The 22,023-nt window shown below is 27.8% G+C and overlaps 1 protein-coding gene across 1 annotated transcript; it reads right to left on the bottom strand.

Moving 5' to 3' along the window:
• Positions 1 to 20,338: 20,338 nt before the first annotated feature.
• On the bottom strand, positions 20,339 to 22,023 carry LOC101263402 (tropinone reductase homolog). The gene is made up of 5 exons (XM_004237357.5): positions 21,793 to 22,023; positions 21,507 to 21,714; positions 21,213 to 21,429; positions 20,908 to 21,020; positions 20,339 to 20,784 (listed from the first exon to the last, which is right to left on the bottom strand). Exons 1-5 carry the CDS (start codon positions 21,867 to 21,869, stop codon positions 20,608 to 20,610), a joined length of 792 nt encoding a protein of 263 aa, XP_004237405.1. The 5' UTR covers positions 21,870 to 22,023; the 3' UTR covers positions 20,339 to 20,607.

Consider the following 22,023-nt stretch of genomic DNA (forward strand, 5'->3'; position numbering starts at 1 on the left):
ATGTGCCTTGTATGGATAAGACGTTGAGTTTGATTCTCAATGCACCATATTGATGATAAAATGATGACTGAGGCAAAATAATATATTTTTGATGAAAAGTCTTGAAATTCATCATATTGAATTTGCTCTTTTCCTTGAAAAGAATATGGAAGCAACATGTGATAACTTTGAAATTCGTCTGTTGACTTGCTCCATCCAATTATATGAATATGGTAGCAGCAAATAATTCGTCTGAAAAATGACAAATAATTAATGTTATGAAAAAGGACGTAAAGGGACGGAATTATATAGTCATCATTGTGGTAATTATAAAAGGAAGAACACTATGAGTTCTACAAATAGTCCTTCAAAATGTGAAAACAATTTTTATTATCAAAATGGTATTAAAGGTCATTGGACTTGTGAATATCATCGACCCAATAATTTGACAAGTTTATAAATCCTCCATCAAATGATAAGAAGATAAAGTGATGGTACACTTGATCTTTTAAAGTGATGTTGAGGTGTGTCATAGAAGATATGATTAACTTTAAAGCCATGACAATGAGCTTATAATGCAAATTAATGAAGTACATATAAATGATTAGTCCATTCCTTGAAGAGAATGTGACTTATGATAAGTATCGTGAATGCTCGATCATTCTATAATTGAATGGGTCAAGATGTGATAAAATCATTATGAATTAGATATATGCACAACTCACCTTTGTGGAAGATTTAAGAAAAAAAATGGCGTATCCACGTCTCATCTCTACGAAAAGTTTGAGTTATATATATAGATTTTATTTGACATGAACGGTTAAGGATCGTGTGCATTTATACGTCATAAATATTACGGTATGTTTGTTATGAACTATCGAAAAGGCAAAACAAAGAAAAAGTTCTTGCCTATAAGGGTTGTGGTCATTATTGTGTGGCAATATAAATTTGTCATTGGTTGTGTATCTATGGTACAACAAAAGTAAAGCAAGAAACATGTCTTGCTCGTAATGTTTTGACCATGACAATGATTATATAATTTCTCCTATAAGGAGATGCTCACAATAGGGATTGTGTCATGCAATATGTGATAGTACACAAAATTAATAGCAAGCTTTAACGAGTTGTGTTATTATCAGAGGAATAACAATGGGGTTGTAAGTCTCAAAAGAATTTTTTTAAGATTTAGGATGAATTGAAAATAAATATCAAGACTATAAATCACTACAACCGAAGGGGTTATAAATATTTATGTAAAAGGTTACCCATTATTTCCTCTTGTTTGTTGTACACAAACGTGGACATGCTGATGAAATTACATGCGAAAGGAAATTATAATTGTACTGAAATAAAGATTAGTTGGCATGAACGGTTGACCATTCTGGTTTAAATGTGATGCAAATGTAATTGAGAATTCATATGGATTATATGATGAAGAAATAAAAGATTGTTCAAGAATTGTCACGTGTTGCTTGTTCTCTTCATAAAAATGGTTATTGTACCAGCTAAGGTTGGGATTGTAATTCCCTAAAATTTTTGAAACATATAAAAAGGTGAATATGGGTTCATTCATCTGCCATGTGGATCATTTGCAACTATATGATAGACGTATCTATGCGATGATCACATATGCTTTGTTGTCAACCTACAAATCGGTGTTTGTAAGGTTGTTTGCTTGAATTGTTAAAATTAAGAGCACAGTTTCAAACTATAAAATTATATTGATGATGCTGGTTGATTTAGCAAAAATTGTATGCTTCCAATTATAGCCAAATTATGGTCATGAGAACAAAACTCCCAAACGAGATTTGGTATGAGATATGTAACATGTATCAACACATGTATGCATCAAGCCAACAAGGTTTTCCCATTAAAATTGGTTTAGGGTCAGGAACCAAATAATTTTCATCTTAAAGATTGAATGTGTGGTCATGATCTAATTGCTCCACCATGCACAAATATGAACTCCCAAATAAGATTGGAATGAATGTTAGATTTTCTAACATTAGGAGGAGAGATGATTGATAGCTGAAAATTATATATGAGGTTAATTATGAATTATCTATATCCTCATTAAATAAATATGTGAACTTAAAGTTCAAGGGATAATTCAGTTGCATAATGTTGCAAATCAGTTGCCAGATGAATGCACTGACCCTATGATATATTTCAGCTTCAAATGCTCTAATGCGAAGTGCTTGAAGGACAGAGTCTGTGATACGTCGGAAGTGTAATAAACCAATCGATTCAAAATATAAAATTCCTTGAAAAAGGGGCAAATGATCAATATGGTCATGATAATGAGGCAAGTTCTATAAAAGAACACTTTGACATAACACATCATAAAATCTCGAAAAAAGATTCAGGTACCTGAAAATAATGAAAAATGAAGAGATCTCGATAAGTTATGTCATATTGAAATCGATATCAAATAACCGTCGACGATATCTTTGATACGAGGTAGCGCTCAATGATATAAATTATAACGAGGATCTTGAATTCAAATCTGTCATAGAGTATGGACAGATAAATGGTTGGCCAAGTAAAATGCATAATTCAAGTATATTGTTCAATTAGAAAAGTGATGTTTTGGACTGGTAGTCCATAAGTCAAAATATAATGTCATGCGATGGTATAATTGTAATGTATCAAGTACAATTTGTGCCTTGGGGCATAAAAGTTTTTTGCAAAATTCCTGACAGTATAGAGATGTTTTCTCCTACGGGGGATGCAATGAAGTTTCTTTTGATCTTGCAACATATGAAAAACTTGAATGCATTTAATGAATAATTATCATGTCTAGCTAAACAATACTGAAAGTTATATAAAATCCTTGAAGTAATTGAGGTGTGAAGCATAATAGAGTTCGAAAAAACTTTTTCAATATATAAAACCTCAAGAATCCTTATATGGATTGAAATAGTCAAGGAAGAAAAGGGTACAAAAGAATGACCCTAATTGTCTTTGTATTTTATGAAAATGTCTTGGTAAGACATAATTTTGTCTTGACCTGCAGATTGATAATTTGACAAATAAAATATTTATCTAACAGTGCACACAGTTTTGATGCAATGTTATATGGATAAATCACATTCATTTAGTACCACAATGATTATGAGATCACTTGACATAAATGATGATTCAATTTGATATCAAAAGAAGGATGAAGAACTTCTTGGTGATGAAACTCCATATCTTGGACACTGTGCATCTTACTAACAATATTTGACCAGATATTTGTTTTGCAGTAAATTTTCTGGCAAGATTCAGTTTCTCCCCGATAAACGGATATTGAAATGGTGTTGAGCACATGATTGAATGTCCTCGAAGGATCATAGTTATGGGTTTATTCTATTCCGAGGAATCCAAGACAAAATTGTTTTGTTATGCAGATGCAGAATATTTATCTGATCCGCATAAAACTCTATCTCAAGCACGCTATGTGTTTGCATGTGGAGGCACAATAATATCTTGGCGATCAATGAAGCAAATGTTATGAAGAGATAAAAGTCCTACATGAAGCAAGTTGAAAGTGCGTCTGAGATAAATGATACAACATATTTAGGAAATGTGTGGTTTTTCTTTGAAAAAGAATATGTCAACCACAATGTACAAAGATTGGAGACATCATCACAAGAAATTAAGTGATGTTTTAATCAGGGGGAGTATAATACTATTGCACTCTTTTTTCCTTGACCGGGGTTTTCTCCCATTAGGTTTTCCTGGCAAGGTTTTTAATGAGGCAACAAATAGTGCTTATCAAAAGATATGTGTACTCTTTTTCCTTTACTAAAATTTTTTCTCGAAGGATTTTTCCTAGTAAGGTTTTAACGAAGCACATTATCTATGAACATCCAAGGGGAGTGTTACAAATTCATTGAACTAATTAAGTGGATTGTCCATTATATTCATGAATTGTTTGTATTTATGTATGTATATTTCCAATGTGATATGAACTATTATGGATAAACATGTATCTATTAATTTGGTGACCTTTGGAAGTGATATCTCAACACTATAAATAGAGACATCACTCACCATTTGAAGTACACACTTGAATAAGAAGAAAATTCATCTTCTTCTATCCACTTCTCCTGTCTTCTTCTCTTTATGATTATATTCTTATAGCTTTTTTTTTTGTCTATATTGTAATTTTATTTTTGTATTTGAAGAAATTTTTTTTATCATCTATGATAAATTTTATAGGAATACTAGTGAAATATAAATAAATTTGACCATCAAAATAATAAATCTAAATATTTTATAAGAATACTAGTGAAATATAAATAAATTTGACCATCAAAATAATAAATCTAAATTATTCACTAAAATAAATAAAAAAAAGTCAAAAATATATATATGAAGAGGATTAAATATACTCATACGAGATAATATTTTTTAAAAAAAATAATAAAAAATCAAATCAAAGTTATTTTATTTCATTTTCATTAGAGAAAAAGGGTACATGTGAGCCATTTATATATAAGTAAGGGGTATATATGAGTCACTTTTATAATGAGGAGTATATTATTAATTTAACAATCATCTTTTTTATTCTTGATTTCTTTTTCTTTTTGTTGCTATTCTCCATTAATCGAATTCAATATGTTGTTGTTTTTCGTTAGAATATATTAGATAGGTTGCGAGTTATACTCAAATAATTCAATTTGTTTTTTCCATAAATGGTCCTATCATCTTTATCTTATTTATAATTTTAGTAAAAAGTTCGAAATATATTTGTATTTTTATCGAAATTGTTATAACAATTTTAAATTTTGGGCAGAACTTATTACATGTTGCACTATTTAATATTTTATTTTAAAGATATATAAGTGCTCAGCTGGACAAGTTACTATTTATAATGATGCAATATTTATGATGTTCGTGTGGTCTCATGTATCTTTAAAATACACTAGTCTTAAATGATGCCGGGGTAATAGATCATTCCCAAAGTTTGAGATTGTTACAACAATTTCTGTCAAAGTTCAGATATATTTAGAATTCTTTTCCCTATAATTTTTATTTATCTTTTCTCCTATTATTCTTTGTTAATTAAATTACTATTATTCTTTGTTAATTAAATTACTAAGGTATTCTTTTAAATATAAATTTAGATATGTTAGCGAGATACACAGAAAAAATCAAATTTATGTTTTATGTAATTGATTATATCAATATTATCTTAGCAATTCTGTAATTTTTATTTTTCTCTATCTCGTTACTCTTCATTAGTTTACTTAATACATTGTTGTTTTAGATATATTATCAAGATATACTCAAATAATTAAATTCCGTTTTACGTAAATGGTTGATATTATCTTATTAATCTTATATGAGCAGTTTCCTAAACTAGCCCAATTTCAAACCGTCTCAATCTTGTTCATATCCACCCTAATAACTTTATCCTAAGAATGCCACAAAATTAATCCAAAAATCACTCTTAGAAATTTGGCATATATAAAGTCAAATAATTTTAATAAATATTGTAATCAACAACTACTAGCATATCGTATTTGCATTTTTTCTTTATCACATATTCAAACATTAATTTAAAATCATAACTTCATACCACACGCTCCCACAAAAGCTTAACCTACCCGCATAAACTATGGCAAATATTTTGAGGTGTTTCAATGATAGGCTCTACTAATTCGTCAAATCAATACAACAACTACATGTCCAACTTGAGTATATTAGTAATATAATAATATTAATAATGTATATAGAGAAGGAACTAAAAAACTCAATTAGAGTTAGCTATAAATGATGAGAATCAAATTATGAAGTATGTTCACTCCATTGGATCATAAAATAAGATCCAAACAAAGTGATATACAACTTTCACCATAAAAAATATATTAAAGGTCACCCTAATCCTTCATCTATTTAGTGCAATTCTTCATCTATTTCCTATTTGCACCTTTATGAAACGCTTTAATCATATCTATGTACGTATGTCATGAACATATGAGATATGATGATGACACCCCCACCAACATAAATTACCCAATATATAGTCATAAATTCATTTAGTGGGTGACATAAATTCTTTTATAACACACACATTTGCTACAACTATGCTAATCTTGTTAAAGATACGTATTATATCTGCATGCATGGCCAGGATCAACTGTTCTAGAGTCTGGATATACAATATACTTCCTCTATTTAAAAAAAAGAAAAGAAATGAAGTAATTTGATTTGATATCGAATTTATGAAACTAATGAAGATTAATTTTTCGATTTTAAGATTCTAAATTAAAGTTATGTCAATTATATTAAAAGATTTGTTAACCCTATGACCTTAATTAACGTAAAAAATTCAATTAAAATATTGCTAAAAAAAATGAGGTCATTATTTTTAAAATAAATTAAAAAAACATTGAATATTATTTTTCAAACGAAAGGAGTAATTAGTTAAATTTATGTTTTATCATTCTAGCCTCTTTTCTAGAGAATTACTTAATCTAACATACGGAAAATAGATGTAGTAGGACTTTAGGGAGTAATAATTTTCTTTTCCTTGGGACACATAAATTTACTCCATAAATAGTAATGGATCTAGGGATTGATCATATGAATAAAATAGATTATCATAAAATCTTTTCCCTTTTTGATCTTATAAGCCTAGGTTTAACTTAATCCTTATCCTCCATTATCCATTTATCCTATATAAACCTCCTTTAATTTGGAGGGATTTTATCATGGCATCATCACATGAGCATGTCAATCCTCTAGAGATAATGGCATCCTCTTATCCTCACAACTCTTTTGTGGTCGGCAAGTCCATCCAATTCCGGCATAGTGGAAAAGAAAAAAAGAAGGGTGTTATCTCCATGTGAGTTAAAAAAAAAAAAAAGAGCAATCATTTCCAACTTTATGCTACATTTGAGTCACTACAAGTTCCCTTTACTACTTTTTGTTGATTTCTCTTTTAATTTCTTTTTATTATTATAATTAGTTTGCTTTCCATTTTATCTTTTGCTTCTATATATGTGATAGGCATAATAAATCGACTCTGTTATTTAATTTGATCCCAATTAATATTTATGTCTTTCAATTTTAGATATGTATAAGTGGATATAAACTTAACGTAGAATGAGTAGATAGATGTGTTCTACAGGACAATTTGAGTTGTATGTGTATTAAGTCGTATAAAACGTGTGTTGAACTGCTCTATTCATATAAATTTAAATGTCTACTTATGCATACTCCAAATTAAAGAACATAAATTTTAATTGAGACCAAGTTCAATGATATATTTATATATAATGATTTGTGCCTACGATGCATTTTTTTTTTTTTGGAACTTTAATCATAATTCCACATATTCTTGTAGCAAATTTGAGCAAATTCCCCTTTAAATTCTTTTTTGAAATATTTATATAAATTTTCTTCAAGAAGGTAGTTGCACCTGTACACTTTATTTTTCTAAGTGTGCTTCTCATGGATTGTTACCCTTAATTATTTTTTAGATGACATGGTAGATAAAAGATTATTTTATTTTACGGTGCATATATAGAGGTTAAAGTGATATTCCCTAAACACGATTTATAACCATTTTATTCGTTATCAACTTTAAGGATCATTTTTTTGTTTAATTAACAGTAACATGGGTGATTAGGAATGATAAATTTAACTATTATTAATATCAATCATAGAGGGTATATATTTTTCACAAGCTAAGGTTGAAGTCCAAAAGAGGAAGTTCGAAAAAGTAAACTGCCCTTTGCTCTATAGAGGAGCCATTGCCCTCTCACCCTTTTTCCCTATTTGTATCCCAATGTCGTTTTCTTTTTGTCACTCTAGTTAACAAGTAAAAGAGGAATTTTCACTTTTGAGTCTAGAGTACATGTCTAGTTTACCATTTTTCTATTTTGTTTTTTCATTCGATATTCGATATCTGTATTGAAGTCTGATTAAATTCGAATTGACACCAGAAAGTCTCCGATAAGGCATTCCTAATAAAATTGATTTTATACCAAGAAAACTCAAACATGAAACATCTGATTTAAAAACGAATGATTAATTAGAATTTGACATTTGAATCACCAATGATGTGGTTTAGATTGATTCTCTCGTATTAAAAGATCTAAGCAAGATTTTTTAAAATCACTTCTCAAAATGCATGTATTATTATTCATATAAGTCAAATGATTACAACTTCTTACTTTACCTAAGTAATGAATAAATCATAAGTGCATCACATTTATAGAGAGACAAATAAAGCTGGCAACCTATTTGGAGAACCATGGGAAGTCTAAATTTAACATAGACAATATGATTTTGACTTGTCCACCTTCTTGTGCTTTTATCTCAATTCACAAACACTATTTTGAAGTTTAGAGGTCAAAATTAGTGGTTTTTTTGATTGAGCTTTTTTTATAATTAAGGTTTTCTGCTGAGATTTTTAACGAGACAACTTATGATGCATGTTATTAAATATGTGTTCTCTTTTTTCTTCGTAAAGTTTTTTTTCTAGTAAGATTTTAATGAGATACATTATTTATTAATTAGCATCCAAATGATTGTGTTAGAAATATATTATATTGTGAATGGACAATATACATTTCTCTACTAAACGTGCAATCAAGAAAACAACTTGCAAGTAAATTAATTGCGAGAAACCTTGCAATCAAGCTGATAACTTGCAAGTAGATAGGTTATAATTAACAACTAACTATAATTATCTCCTCAGACTTGCAATCAAGCAAACAACTTCTTAGTAGCTCAAACAAACAGATTGCAAGTAGCTCAAGAAGACAAATTTCTAAAAGGCCTTACAACTACTTTCTGAAAAAAACTTGCAACAACTTCTTTTTTTTATATTTAGGAAGTCAATCAATTTATTTGTATATCAATTAATTATAATTAAAGTGAACAATATATCAATCTTTCTGTATACACTCTTGTACATTTTCTTTATAGTATTTTTCTTTTAGCAAATTTCTAATTTTAATATCTTTGATAAAATTACCACCTCTACCCCTAGCCAAAATTTTCGTTCCGGTTCGAGAAGATTTTAAATTGACCTTTTTTAACTTAAAATATATTTTGATTTAGTCCAATGCAAAATGCATGGATCATATAAAACCCAGAAATTAGATTTGATTATTTAGTATACATGCCTATTTTGATTACCCAATTTAATATTCTAAACTAAGCGTTGTTCAGCATAAACTAGTCATTGTCGTATGATAGGACCACTAATGATAATTATAACTTATCTCTGGAAAATAATCTATGTACAATTGTAATTTGTATGGTGCTGTAGTACGTCACTACTTCATATTCCATCAAGCCTGCTCAATTCTACTAAATTCCGTTCATTTTACGTGTTCTTTATACTAATTTGAAAATCTTGATAATATTTATTTAATTTATAAAAATAATGAATGATTTATCATATTTTGTCTATTTTATTTTTATTATTATATGTTGTTTATTTTTAGTGTTTAGATAAATGGTATTTAAAATGGATAATTTGATAAAATTAGTCATATCATATACTGATATCATAAATCTCTCTGTCAAGTCAATAGTGGACAACAGTAAATATTGTAACAACTGCTGTTGACTAGAGGAATTACTCCTCCCATCTCAATTGTCAAATACCTCCTAATTGATTTTCCTTTGTACTTGTTATTTAAATCAAGAAACGACAATTTTCTCCTATTATACCTTTTATTTATTAATATTGAGATAATATCTTTGAAAAATGTGGAGAGTAAATATATTTAAAATCGTATAATTAATAGGAGTAAAATAGCAAACACATTATATCAATTAATATTTTCTTTATAGGCGTGCCAAGTCAAAATTTGATAAGTAAAAAGAGACGAAAGTGTTGAAAAAATGCAGATAAACACAATATATATGGTAAAAGTAATGAAAATGAAATGGAAAAATGACGATACCAAGAATTTACGTGGAAATCCTTCTGAAAAGGGGAAAAAACAACGGGACAAGAGGAGCAACTGATATTACTACAGTACTCAAAGTGACTACTACACACTCAAAAGGAACAACACTCTTTTGGTTTCCACCTTACTAAAATATCGCTCACACTCTATTTTTCTTCATAGACTATTTTTCTTGTATAGTCTATAGAATACCTCACTTTGCTCTCAAAATAGTTTTTCTCTCTAACTTGGTGTGTTCTACAAATGAGCAAAAATGCTCTATTTATAGAAGGATAAAACCGTGTCTATGTCACTAATGACATAGGTAAATATAGCAAAATCAAAAAAGAGTCGCAAATTTTATCCATTTGCCAACTACCAAATCTTAATTTTCAACTCTTATCACTATTCCTTTTTAACAATTAATTGTATAAATTGAATAGTAAAAAGTGACCAAAAAATGGAATGGATTCAACAGGAAGGATTATATATTTAATTGGATTTAAATTGTTAAAAAATAAATAAATTGCGTAAATGTTATTTATTGTCCATATAGTAAAATTTAAACTTCATTTAATTTAAGATTATCTTTTCTCATGGAAGAGTACGTATCCGTTGAACTTTTACTATTTAAAATATAACATTTAGTTGTCTAAAACAGTACTGCATTTGTTTGACATTGTTCACCTTAGCAAAAAATATAGTAGTAATAAAGAAAAAGAACACATTTGGAATTTTGGAAATTAAATATGTAACTTTGTACACTTAAATATATCATAATAATATATAAAAATATATCACTTGTTTTCTTGAAATGAACTAATAAATTTATATGACCTTTAATTGTTACACTGATATACCCCTCAACTTTGTCATTTAGAGCTGATATACCCCTCGTTATAAAAGTGGCTCATATATGCCCTTACCGTTATACAAACGGCTCACATATACCCCTGCCGTTACAAAAGGGCTCACATATACCCTTTATTTAACGGAAATTAAAAAATTAGTTTTAAATTTATATTTGTTACTTCTATTTTTTTTAAAAAATTATTTAGGGGTATATATGATTCTTTTATCAAAGTTCAAGGTATAATTTAATTTTTTTCATACATAAATTATTTTTTGACTTCTTTTATTATAATTATTTGAGTTTCTTATTCTTATTTTGTTTTTTCTTTCATTCCTTAGTTTAAAGAAAAAAATTTAAACTATTTTTTTGTGTGTATTGTAATTTAATTTCGTATTCGAAGAAAAAACTTAGTAATGTATAGTAAGTTTTACAAGAATATTAGTGAAACATAAATAAATTTGATTATCAAAATAATAATTATAAATTAGTCATTAAAACAAAAAAAAGTCAAAAAAAATATGTTAGACAAGGATTAAATTTACTCATATGGGATTATATTTTTTAGAAAAAAATAATTAAAATTTAGATTAAAATTATTTGTTTTCATTTCCGTTAGAGGAAAAGGGTATATGTGAGCCATTTATTTACAAGTAGGGGTATATATGAACCACTTTTATATCGGGAATATATCAGCTCTAAATGACAAAGTTGAGGGGTATATCAGACTCTTTTCCTTTTTTTTTTTTACAAGATAGAAGGTAGAGTTGAGATAAAAAGTTAAAAACCAAAGGGTGCTTTTTTCAGTTATCTTGAATAGTAGCTTACTTTAAGAAATAAACTTTTAATAATAATAAAAGTTTGGCCATTTCCAACAGAAACAGTTGGTGATGTGAAATATTATGGGGCCTTATTACAAGGTTCCTAGTAGGCATGATGAGCTTCCACGCTAGCTACCCATCAACATCCATATTAAAAACAAAAATAATATGTTTAGATTATAGCTCATCATTTAATCCTTACTTTTATGTCCAACAAGTGAGATTTAATGTGCTGTTACAAAATTATACTTAATTGATTTGATTTTAATGATTTGATTCCTCAACATGATAATGACTCCCTCTAGCTATTTTCTTTACTCACTCTTTTAAAAAATAAATAAATACATGTTTTTTATTATGTACGGTTGATGATTTTCTATTAACTAAAATCAGTTCAATATTTTTATTAACGATCACCTTCAATATGAAATTTATGATTAACAAATTGTATTGTCTTGATCACTGGATTTTATATAAACAAATGAATAGTATAAACAAAAGATGAAATTATTATCCTGTGTTATATTAAATAATTTGGACTAGATTTAAAATTTTCAATCTAGTCACACTCCTTAGTTACATTTAATGTGTCATGATCACTTAGATAGTGAGATGTCGTTTTGAGTTTTTCTTTTAATGAAATTTTTTTGAAGAATATTATAAATATATAATTGTTGCTATCACTACAAAAGATATGCGTTTAATTCCATCAATAATAAAAGAAAAAACTAAATATATATAAAACTGTATTTTTAAAAATATATATACAATACCACTTCTAATATTTATACCATATATTTTAAAATATTTAATTAGGTACCAAATCTCTAAATATTATATTTAATAATTATCTTAAAATTTTAAACTCCTTAATTATTGCTAAATCATCAATTCAATTTTTTCTTATCTCACCTCAATGGTTCAACCAGTCATTCCCACCCCTCACCATCTTCCTTTCTTCCTTAATTCTCTCGATACATGTTTGCATGTTTTAAATTCAAAACTAAATCTTGATAATTACAAGTTTACAAAGAGGTAATTACTTTTTTTTTCATTAACCTAATTTATGATTTTACATCTCATTCATGTATCTAAGATAGATTTTATATTTCTCTAAAGTTCGATACTTTTACAAATTAGGTTTTGAGATACATGTATAATTGATAACGAGATACATGTATCAAGTAATTTTTAAAGCCGAGATATACGATTCATTAATTTGAATTAAAGGGAGTGTACCTTAATTAAAATTATTGGATACATGTATTGCGTCATTAATGATACATGTATCTTGAGGCTAAAATATGATATAAAAATAATATTACAAACTATCGAAAATCCGGATAATTAGGATCTACAATAGTGGAATTTATATAAAATGCTCGTAATAAAAGTCATTCTGACTTAGCTATTTTATCGTATCACTGCTTCCAAAAAAGTCATGAATGACGACTAATAATGTAATATGAAGTCGAAAAAAATTGACATAGTTTGGACTAACTTCCAAAGGACAAAAAATATTAAGTATAGAAAGTTATTTCAAATTGTGGATGCCTTCGAAATTTCGCATTAGAGATGGTTGCAAACCATTGCGGGACGATTTATTAATGATAAAATAAATAATTCTGGTGGGAAAATATTAAATTGGTCTAATACTGGTGTTTGAAAACTTATACACCAATTGTGAAAAGAAATCTTTGTTATATCCCAATGCAATAATCAACACTAGAGTGAAAAGATACATATGTAAATATACTCACACTTTTAGCACCTCAAATAGAATTTTACCCATTTCATTTCAAACAACTCATATAGTAATAAAATTTTAATTGTGAAGGTACCAAATGCCACAACTTGACTAAGGGGAAATGGATCACAACCAACACAAGTTATTCATTAATTCGTATATACTCTATCAAACGATCTCTCAATAATATTCGTATTGTCATTTTATATATTGTGAAAAAAAAACTTATTAAAGGCACCACAAAGAAAGCAACATGTGCATATGATCTGGGTGATGTCAAATCAAGGTAAACTTTTTGTTAAAACTCAATTAGTAACTATAAACATGATTTGTTCCCTTTTGCAATTTGTGCATTGCGCTTGGAACCACTCACATGAGGAAGAGATAAGAGATCTAAATGAATTTTTTACCTAATGAATTAGCAGTCGTCTAAGAAATAGTAATGTGAACTTATATTTGCTTAAATTTATAAAATTTAAATAACATCACTCAATATCAAATTGTAATTATCTCTCATTATTTTAATATTAAAGATATTGGACGCTAGTTGACGAATTAGTAGTCCAATGTGCTTACTATGTGTCCATGTCATATACGTACTTGTGATATTGTCACAGTAATTTTCTATATTTTTATTATTTAGTTACTTTTCCCTTTCCCAGTATTAATTCTAATATTCTAAAGTTTTAATCGGACTAAATTGATTCATTTGTGTAGAATTAAATTAAGCTATACATTTAGACACTACAACCAAAAATGTTTCAAAAAGTTATGAGTGAATATAAATTATTTAATTTTTATCTTAAATATGTTAAGCAATAAATATTTTGAATGAAGTGATGGTGTAACTTTTTTATCGACTATTAATGAATAATAATTAAACTCATTTTGAATTGATAAAGAATTTTATTTAAATAAGTTACATTATATCGAGAAATATTAAAAACATAAATAAATAAAAGAAAAACTTGGTTTCAGAGTCATACCCAACTCACTTGCCAAAATGACATTGTTTAGTTGATTGAATTTTGGAATGATACTTTTGAACAAAATTTCAAAGGTAGAACCAATGTATTTGACTAAAAAAAAATAATTGCATCCTTATTTTAACAGTCAATACCATCAAGAATCGTGAATTGGAGTGGAGTATATGGCGAAATTTTTTTTTTTTATTAGAATAGAAGTTTAGATAGACAACCAACTGAATTACTAAGATTTTCTAATTTTATATTTGTCTAAAAAATTTATGTAACATTTTTAGTTGACTTGCATTATAGAAGCAAGCTAGTCCCTAGAAAGTTTGGGGAAAAGTGCATTTCTATCGTGAATGCTTAAATTATTAATTTGGAATCTAATAATTGTGAAGTGTCCTACGTCAACTCTTCAAAGAACGAGTGATGTTTTTAATATGACTTGAATAATCCTCATGTCTTGAGCTAGTTATTGAGATTAAGTTAAACTCAAGATTCATATCTTTTACGTGATATCAGAACAATTAACTCATTTTAATTATCATATAAAATATCCATAACTTTTGAGCTAGTTTGGGGTGAGGCCTAATATCTAGAGGATAATAACTTTTTAAAAAGTAAAAATTCTGAACACAAACTTGGAATTATGACTATAGTTCTTAATTTCTTATCCTAATCAAGATCAACTCTCACATAAAAAGAAACATATCTATATTCTCTTTTTCACTCCCTTTTTCTCTTTTACCCTTTTATTAGTCGTGAAGATAGAATCCTAACAATTTAAATATACCTTTTTTACCAAATCCAAAAGGAATGAAGGATAAAATTTTCAAAGTAAAAGTGCTTTTTTTTCTATTCTTTTATTACTTTTTAATTTATTGGTAGCCTATATTTCTAATGTCCATGACACTGACACGTGCCAAAAAGAAAACATTGATACTATAGGCTGGCCAATAAGTATAGTTGAAGAAGAATATCAAATACAGAGTAAAAGGATCAATCAATAGTTACATGTGCGATATGGCTCAGTAATTTTGACCTCATAATTTATATTTATATATTAAAAAATTATTTAATATTTTTCAAATAAGTATCCTGAGCTCATTAAGCTATTAATTCTAAAATTTTTAGAACCCATAAAATAAAAATGTGGAATTTTCTTACCTTAGTGGAGTATGGTTGAAAGCTTTGACATGATAATATTTAAAATTAGTAGACTGTAGTTGTAACATTCTTGAAAATGAAATATAACTAGATTTCAGTTGATGAATCATCTTTTTAGAAAAGACTACAATCACACTTCGTGTCAATTTTTTCTCAAATAAGACTTTTTTGTTGGTGCAACTCTATTAGTTCTCTTCAAAATTCTGACTCAGCGTTACATCCTTAGTAAATAGTTGTATGGTAAACGTGTTGCATGATCAAGCATCTAATTTTTTTTTCTCCAACTCTTAGCAGAAAAAAAAACAATTTTTTTATGTCTATTTATCAAATATAGTAATAAATTTATTAATTGAGTAACCACTCTGAAATCCATGTTATATCAGTGTAAAATCCAAAATTTTTACTATATTTTAATGTATTAGTGCATCACTTATATTTTATGAGATAAACTTGTATCGTCGCACGAAAAATCACTACAACCATTTAACACAAATTCAGACCTCAATAATATATACAAGCCAGAAGCGTTCCAGACACAACACATCTTTAAAAAAAATCCAATCAAATAAAAATTATCACAATATATGTTTGCTATAGAGTACCAGATTTGTGTACATTTTTGACAGGCCTCTCGTTTGTATAAAAGCGCAGCGATTGTATATATATCAGTTAAATAATTGTATATATGTAATTATTATGTTTATGTATCAATGATTGTGTTTGTATATCTGCATAAAATTTGAATGTATATAATTGAATCGAAATAAATTATTTGTATATCAAATCACTCGTTCGCTTTATATAACGCAAATTATACGTTGTAATTTGTATAATTTGTGCTTGTATAAAATGAGAAAGAGAAAGAGGTTGAGATAGAGAAATATTTGTATTTATATAATTATAAGTGCATGTATAAGATAAAAATATATGTATTTGTATTTCTATATACAATTTTTTTTTCGCTTGATACAAACACAAATACAATTTGTACATTAGTGTTTTTATAAAGTGAGAGAGGCGAGGAGAGTGGCGAGCAATATCTGGGAGAGTAGTGAGGGAGATCTGGAGAGTGGCGAGTGAGATTCTTTGGGGAGAGAGGCGAACGAAAAAATATGTATATATATGCATGTTCTCTCACTTTTTTACAAACATAAACAGAATTTATACATTTGTGCTTGTTTAAAGTGAAAAAGGCGAGAGAGACTTGCGAGCGAGATCAGGAGAGTGACAAACGAGAAATCTAGGGAGAGAGGCAATGACAAAGTGATTGTTATTGATTAGAATTAAATAAAACTATGATTATAATATTTAATTTAAATTAATAATCTGCTATTTTATACAATTTTCTCATTAATGTATTCATAAAAAAATTGATATGCTACATGTATCTATATTTTCCTCCTTAATTTATAGTATTTTATAAGTATAAGTTATCACAGGAAGTGGGGATATTAAATCCTTAAAATTGTGCCGGTTAAAAGCACTGATGAAAATTTTACTACCATAAAAACAAGAGAAAATCATACGAAATAACAAACATTTAGCATATATCAGGTACTATAGTAATGGTTTAAAGATATTATAATTCACTTTTTTATTCGAATCTTGATTGTATAAATCTAGAATTTTGAATATGTTTACTCTAACTATTTGTATACTATTTATGAAAAATTCATAACAAATTACCTTGTTTGTATATTGACAAATAAAGTTCTGAAAAAGTGTATGTATAAGCAGAATATGTATATACTTATCTTATTTGTATATTAGCAATGAAAATATTCAAACAGGTAGGAATATACAAATCGCAATCTCCATAGCTAATGAAACTATGAATATGGAGTGCAATTATAAAAACTATAGCTATAAATCCTTGTTATATCTATTATGTTTGCTATTTCTAAAATTTTCTAAAAAATCAATCATTTTTTTAAGGGAAAATTTCATATATGGCAAACTTATTTGATTAAATAACATTATATGGGTATAGTTTACCTAATTACATTCTATGGGTATAGTTTAGTTATTTTAGGTATCTTTAATTTTGTATATAAGGTTTCTTTGTTTTTTATTTATACAATTTTATTTTAAAAAGTGATTTGTAACTGAAGCGTTAAATATGCTAACAATAAATATACATAATGCCATAATTTAAGGTAAACGTCCCTTTTTTAAGGTAAACGTTCAAATTCAAATTATTTTTTTCAAAAAAATAAGAATTATACAGCAATCGAAACAAAAGATAAACTTGTTTTTGCTGTTTATGGAACAGCAGTTCATCAATTTTTTTTATTCTTCTTTGTAATCGAATTCAGGTAAGTGTTCATTGGATGAAAATTCATGTTTAATATTGAAATAATTATACAATGTTCTACTGGATTTACAAATTTTGATTTATCTGCGTTCCTTATTGTGGTGTCATAATTTATTTTATTTTTTTTTTAAAAACTAATTTCAAAATATGATTATTTTAAGCAGAAATTTCGTACTATACAATTATATACTTTTTGTTAATGTAGTATTTTTATATTATAAAGAAGATCAGTGTAAGCGAATACAGGTAATCGTTGGTGATAATTGTATATAGCCATAAAATAAGTGTTTTGCTTTTGATACAATTATATACTTTTTTTTATGTAGTATTTGTATACTAAAAAGAATATAACTGTAAAAACAATTCAGTAATTTGATTGTATAATATATACAAAAACAGTCAATTTTAAAAGAAGTCATGTACAGATTAATTTTTTGTATATGTCTACAAACTTACCTTTTTTGTATATTAATATATGTACATGAATATAGTAGTTAAACATGGCAATATATACAACTGTCTAAATGACTTTGTATATACTCCAATAATATATAAATTTAATATATACTAACTTCAATAATTTGTATATAACTATTAAAATATACAAATTACAATTTTTGTATATGTATATAAACTTAATATATACTAACTTCAATAATTTGTATATAACTAATAAAATATACAAATTATAATCATATATGAAATTTTTTCATCTGTATAACTAAGTCCAATCACTTTTTGTATATATATACAAAAACAAAAATAATAATGAGCCTTTAATATACAATCTGCTACTACCACTATTAAGACTTAGTATACTATTCATTATACATAACTTAAAGTATGTATAAAGTAACCAAATCTACAGACACATATACAAATGTATAACTAAAACATGTGTGTACTAAACATGCAATATACTATATACAATTACGTGAATACAAAATTTACTTAAACAATAATTTTTTGTATATTGACATCTAAGTAACAAAAAATTGTATCTAAATTTGTGTTTTAAGCCACTACCTCATGATTATGATGTTCTTCAGATCCGTCAACTTCACATGCATTTTCCTCTGAATCAATGTTTACTGCTTTCCTCTTTCTTCCTCTTTGTACAATTTTAATGCCTCTAGCTTTAGCATTGTTAATAACTTCTTGAACTATCGTAGGGTAATAATTTTTGTTTGATCTCAATTCTTCCATTGTTTGTTCATGTTGAACTTGTTTTGATTTTACCATAGACCCTACATCAACCCCAAAATCTTGAGTTAAACCCATTGTAAAAGATGGTAAATTGTCAACAAAATTGACATGCAATGAAATACCTCTGGTAATCCTCATAGATGAAGATGATTCATTCATTCTGTGACTAATTTGAGATCTAATAAGAACAAACAATCGATTATTTCATCAAAAAAATATGAAAAAACATAAGAAACATAATACATATACAATTTTTGAATAAGAAAAAAAAAAAGGAAAACGACTAAAATTTAGGAGTACCTACGAAAATTGAATTCAACTTCGGGAGGGAGTAATTGAATTTTGGACAATTTGAAATTCAAATCGGATAGAGGTATTAATTGTAGGAGAAAAAGGTGGAATATGAATAGGAGAGATAATATTATTTTGTGTAAAATTATATACAAAATTTTTAAAAAAAAAGGTTTTTATACTATTGATTATATAATAGGTGGTGGACCCCATTAATTATAGCAAAAAAAAAAACTATAATCATAGAAAGTAAATAAATTAAACTATACCCCTATTATATAATTACTTAGGAATGTTTGCCATTCCATATAATTTTTCCTTTTTTTTTAACTCTCTTGGACCAAATTTTGTTGATACTTTAGGCCTAGATTTTGCTAACATATTGTAGGTTAATAGTTGTCAATTCTATTAAGATTTAAGATTTAAGATTGTATACTTACATGTCCATTCCTCCCAAATATTGATAATGCTTAGCCCAAGTAACACCAATGAGAATGAATCAGTTGGTCTTTCAGTCATTGAGCTTGAAAAATCGAACGTTAACACTATTGCATGTTGGTGTAAATTATAATTCAAATTCAATTGCTAAATTTGAAGGGTGAATGTGTAAATCCATGTTTGCCGCTACGTCATCGGAAAAGAGTGATTCAAGTATTTATTTGCAACTAAGTTGAATAACATTATTCGAAGCTGAAAACACAAATCAATCACTAATTGTGCGAATACTAATTAGAAAACTAAGTCATAAAGAAATGCCACATAACTTCATTGATGAACATTCGAGATTTGAATTTTTGGATATGAGATTTTGGAATTATTTTTTACTATGTACACTTTAAGGGAGATAACATATTCAATTGGAGTGATTTGTTGGAGATTAGTGGTGATTTTAGTGATAGTTGGCAGTGTCTATCACCCATATATCTATGTATCATAATTGTATATCAATGAATATCGTATGCATATTGTTATGAGCATCAATATTTTACATAGATAATATACATATGACATATAAATGATATGCAAGTGACATAGTGTAATACACGTGACATAGATAAGACTATCTTTTTCAGCCTCAACGTTCAGTTTGAAATTCGATTCAAAACACCACTAAATTTGCATATAATCATCCAAACACGAGATATAAGTTCCTTAATACGTTTCCGAACCTTTGGAACCTAAGGGAATGTCCCATAAATAAAACTCCGTAAAGTATGTAAATACAATCATACCATAACGACATACGAAGACCCCCCAAAAAAAAGTTTGACGTTTGACTGCTTTGTAAAATTGACAATTATTATGATTTATGATCCTTTCCCCAATTGAATAGAAAGTTTAAACATGTAAGTAAGTAATTAATCATGGAAATCCAGAAACAGTTTTTCCACCATCAACACAAATGATTTGGCCAGTTATATAAGCAGCAGCTGGAAAACATAAATAAGCCACAAGTGATGACACTTCATTTGGCTTTCCCATCCTGCTAATTGGAGTTCTCTTTATTAACTTCTCCACATCTGATGACTCAAAATCTTCCTACAAAACATAAGTTACGGTATATCTGAGTCATTTGTGTAGTCAAATGACAGTTCCAAATCACAGAGTTGAGGAGTATATCAAACTATTTTCTTTTTTATATAAAAAGAAAAAGATACTTACAGCTACAGTATCTGTAAGGGCGGTATCAATAATCCAAGGTGCAACAGCATTAACTCGAATATTATCTTTACCCCATTCGCAGGCCAAGTTCTTCGTTAATTGATTTATTGCTCCTAAACAAAAGTAGATCAAATCAAAATGAATGGTTAGTAAAGTAAGTAGTAAATTTAGTGTTTGTTATTTTGATTGAATAATTGTAAAACACAATGTTTTTGTGAACCAAATCACTAATGACTTATGAAACATGTGGTATTAGTAACATTTGTATGACTATAGAAACTTCGTATAAAAACAAGAGATGAAACCTTTTGTTGCTGCATAGAGAGAAACAAAAGGGATAGCCATGATCCCAGAGATAGAAGAGATGAACACAACGCTAGCCTTCCCAGAACCTTTCAGAAAAGGATATGCTAATTGACACAAGTTATATGAAGCTTCAAAATTGGTTCCCATCATTAGTGAACAATCTGCTGAAGTAATTTGTGTTGTCTCTTTTGGTACACATATAGCAGCATTATTTACCTAAAACATAAAAACAACTAACTATATTATCATCACTCAAATTTCATTTACATTGTCAGCGTAGATATATAACTTACAAGGATGTCAAGTTCCCCATTGAAATGTTGAGTGGCTTTGCCAATCAACTCGATTCTTTGATCTTCTAAGAACAAGTCACATGTAGAACCATTTACTTTATAACCTTTCGTTTGCCATTTCTCTAAACATTCATCTAAGTCCTTTTTATTGCGAGAACATGTATAGATCGATGCACCAAAACTCGCTAATTCTTCAACTATGGCATACCTAAATAGGAATGTATAATTTAATAAATAAACAAAAAACAGAGGAAAAAACTAGGTCGAAATTAATTATGTTGCTTACCCAATGCCCCTAGTGCCACCAGTAACAAGGGCAGTCATGCCATGAAGAGACCATCTTCCATCTCCAATTTGTGCCATCCCTTCAATTTCTTCTTAAGATTTTAAATATTGTGAATTGATAGAAATTGGGTCAATTGTTCACAGATATAGTCTATCAATTTATTAGCTGCACTGAAGCTAGTTGACATGAAGATACGTTTGTAAAATAGCATAGTCCAAGTTCTCTGCGGTC

Source organism: Solanum lycopersicum, chromosome 4 (assembly GCF_036512215.1).
Source record: "Solanum lycopersicum chromosome 4, SLM_r2.1".
Taxonomy (NCBI): domain Eukaryota; kingdom Viridiplantae; phylum Streptophyta; class Magnoliopsida; order Solanales; family Solanaceae; genus Solanum; species Solanum lycopersicum.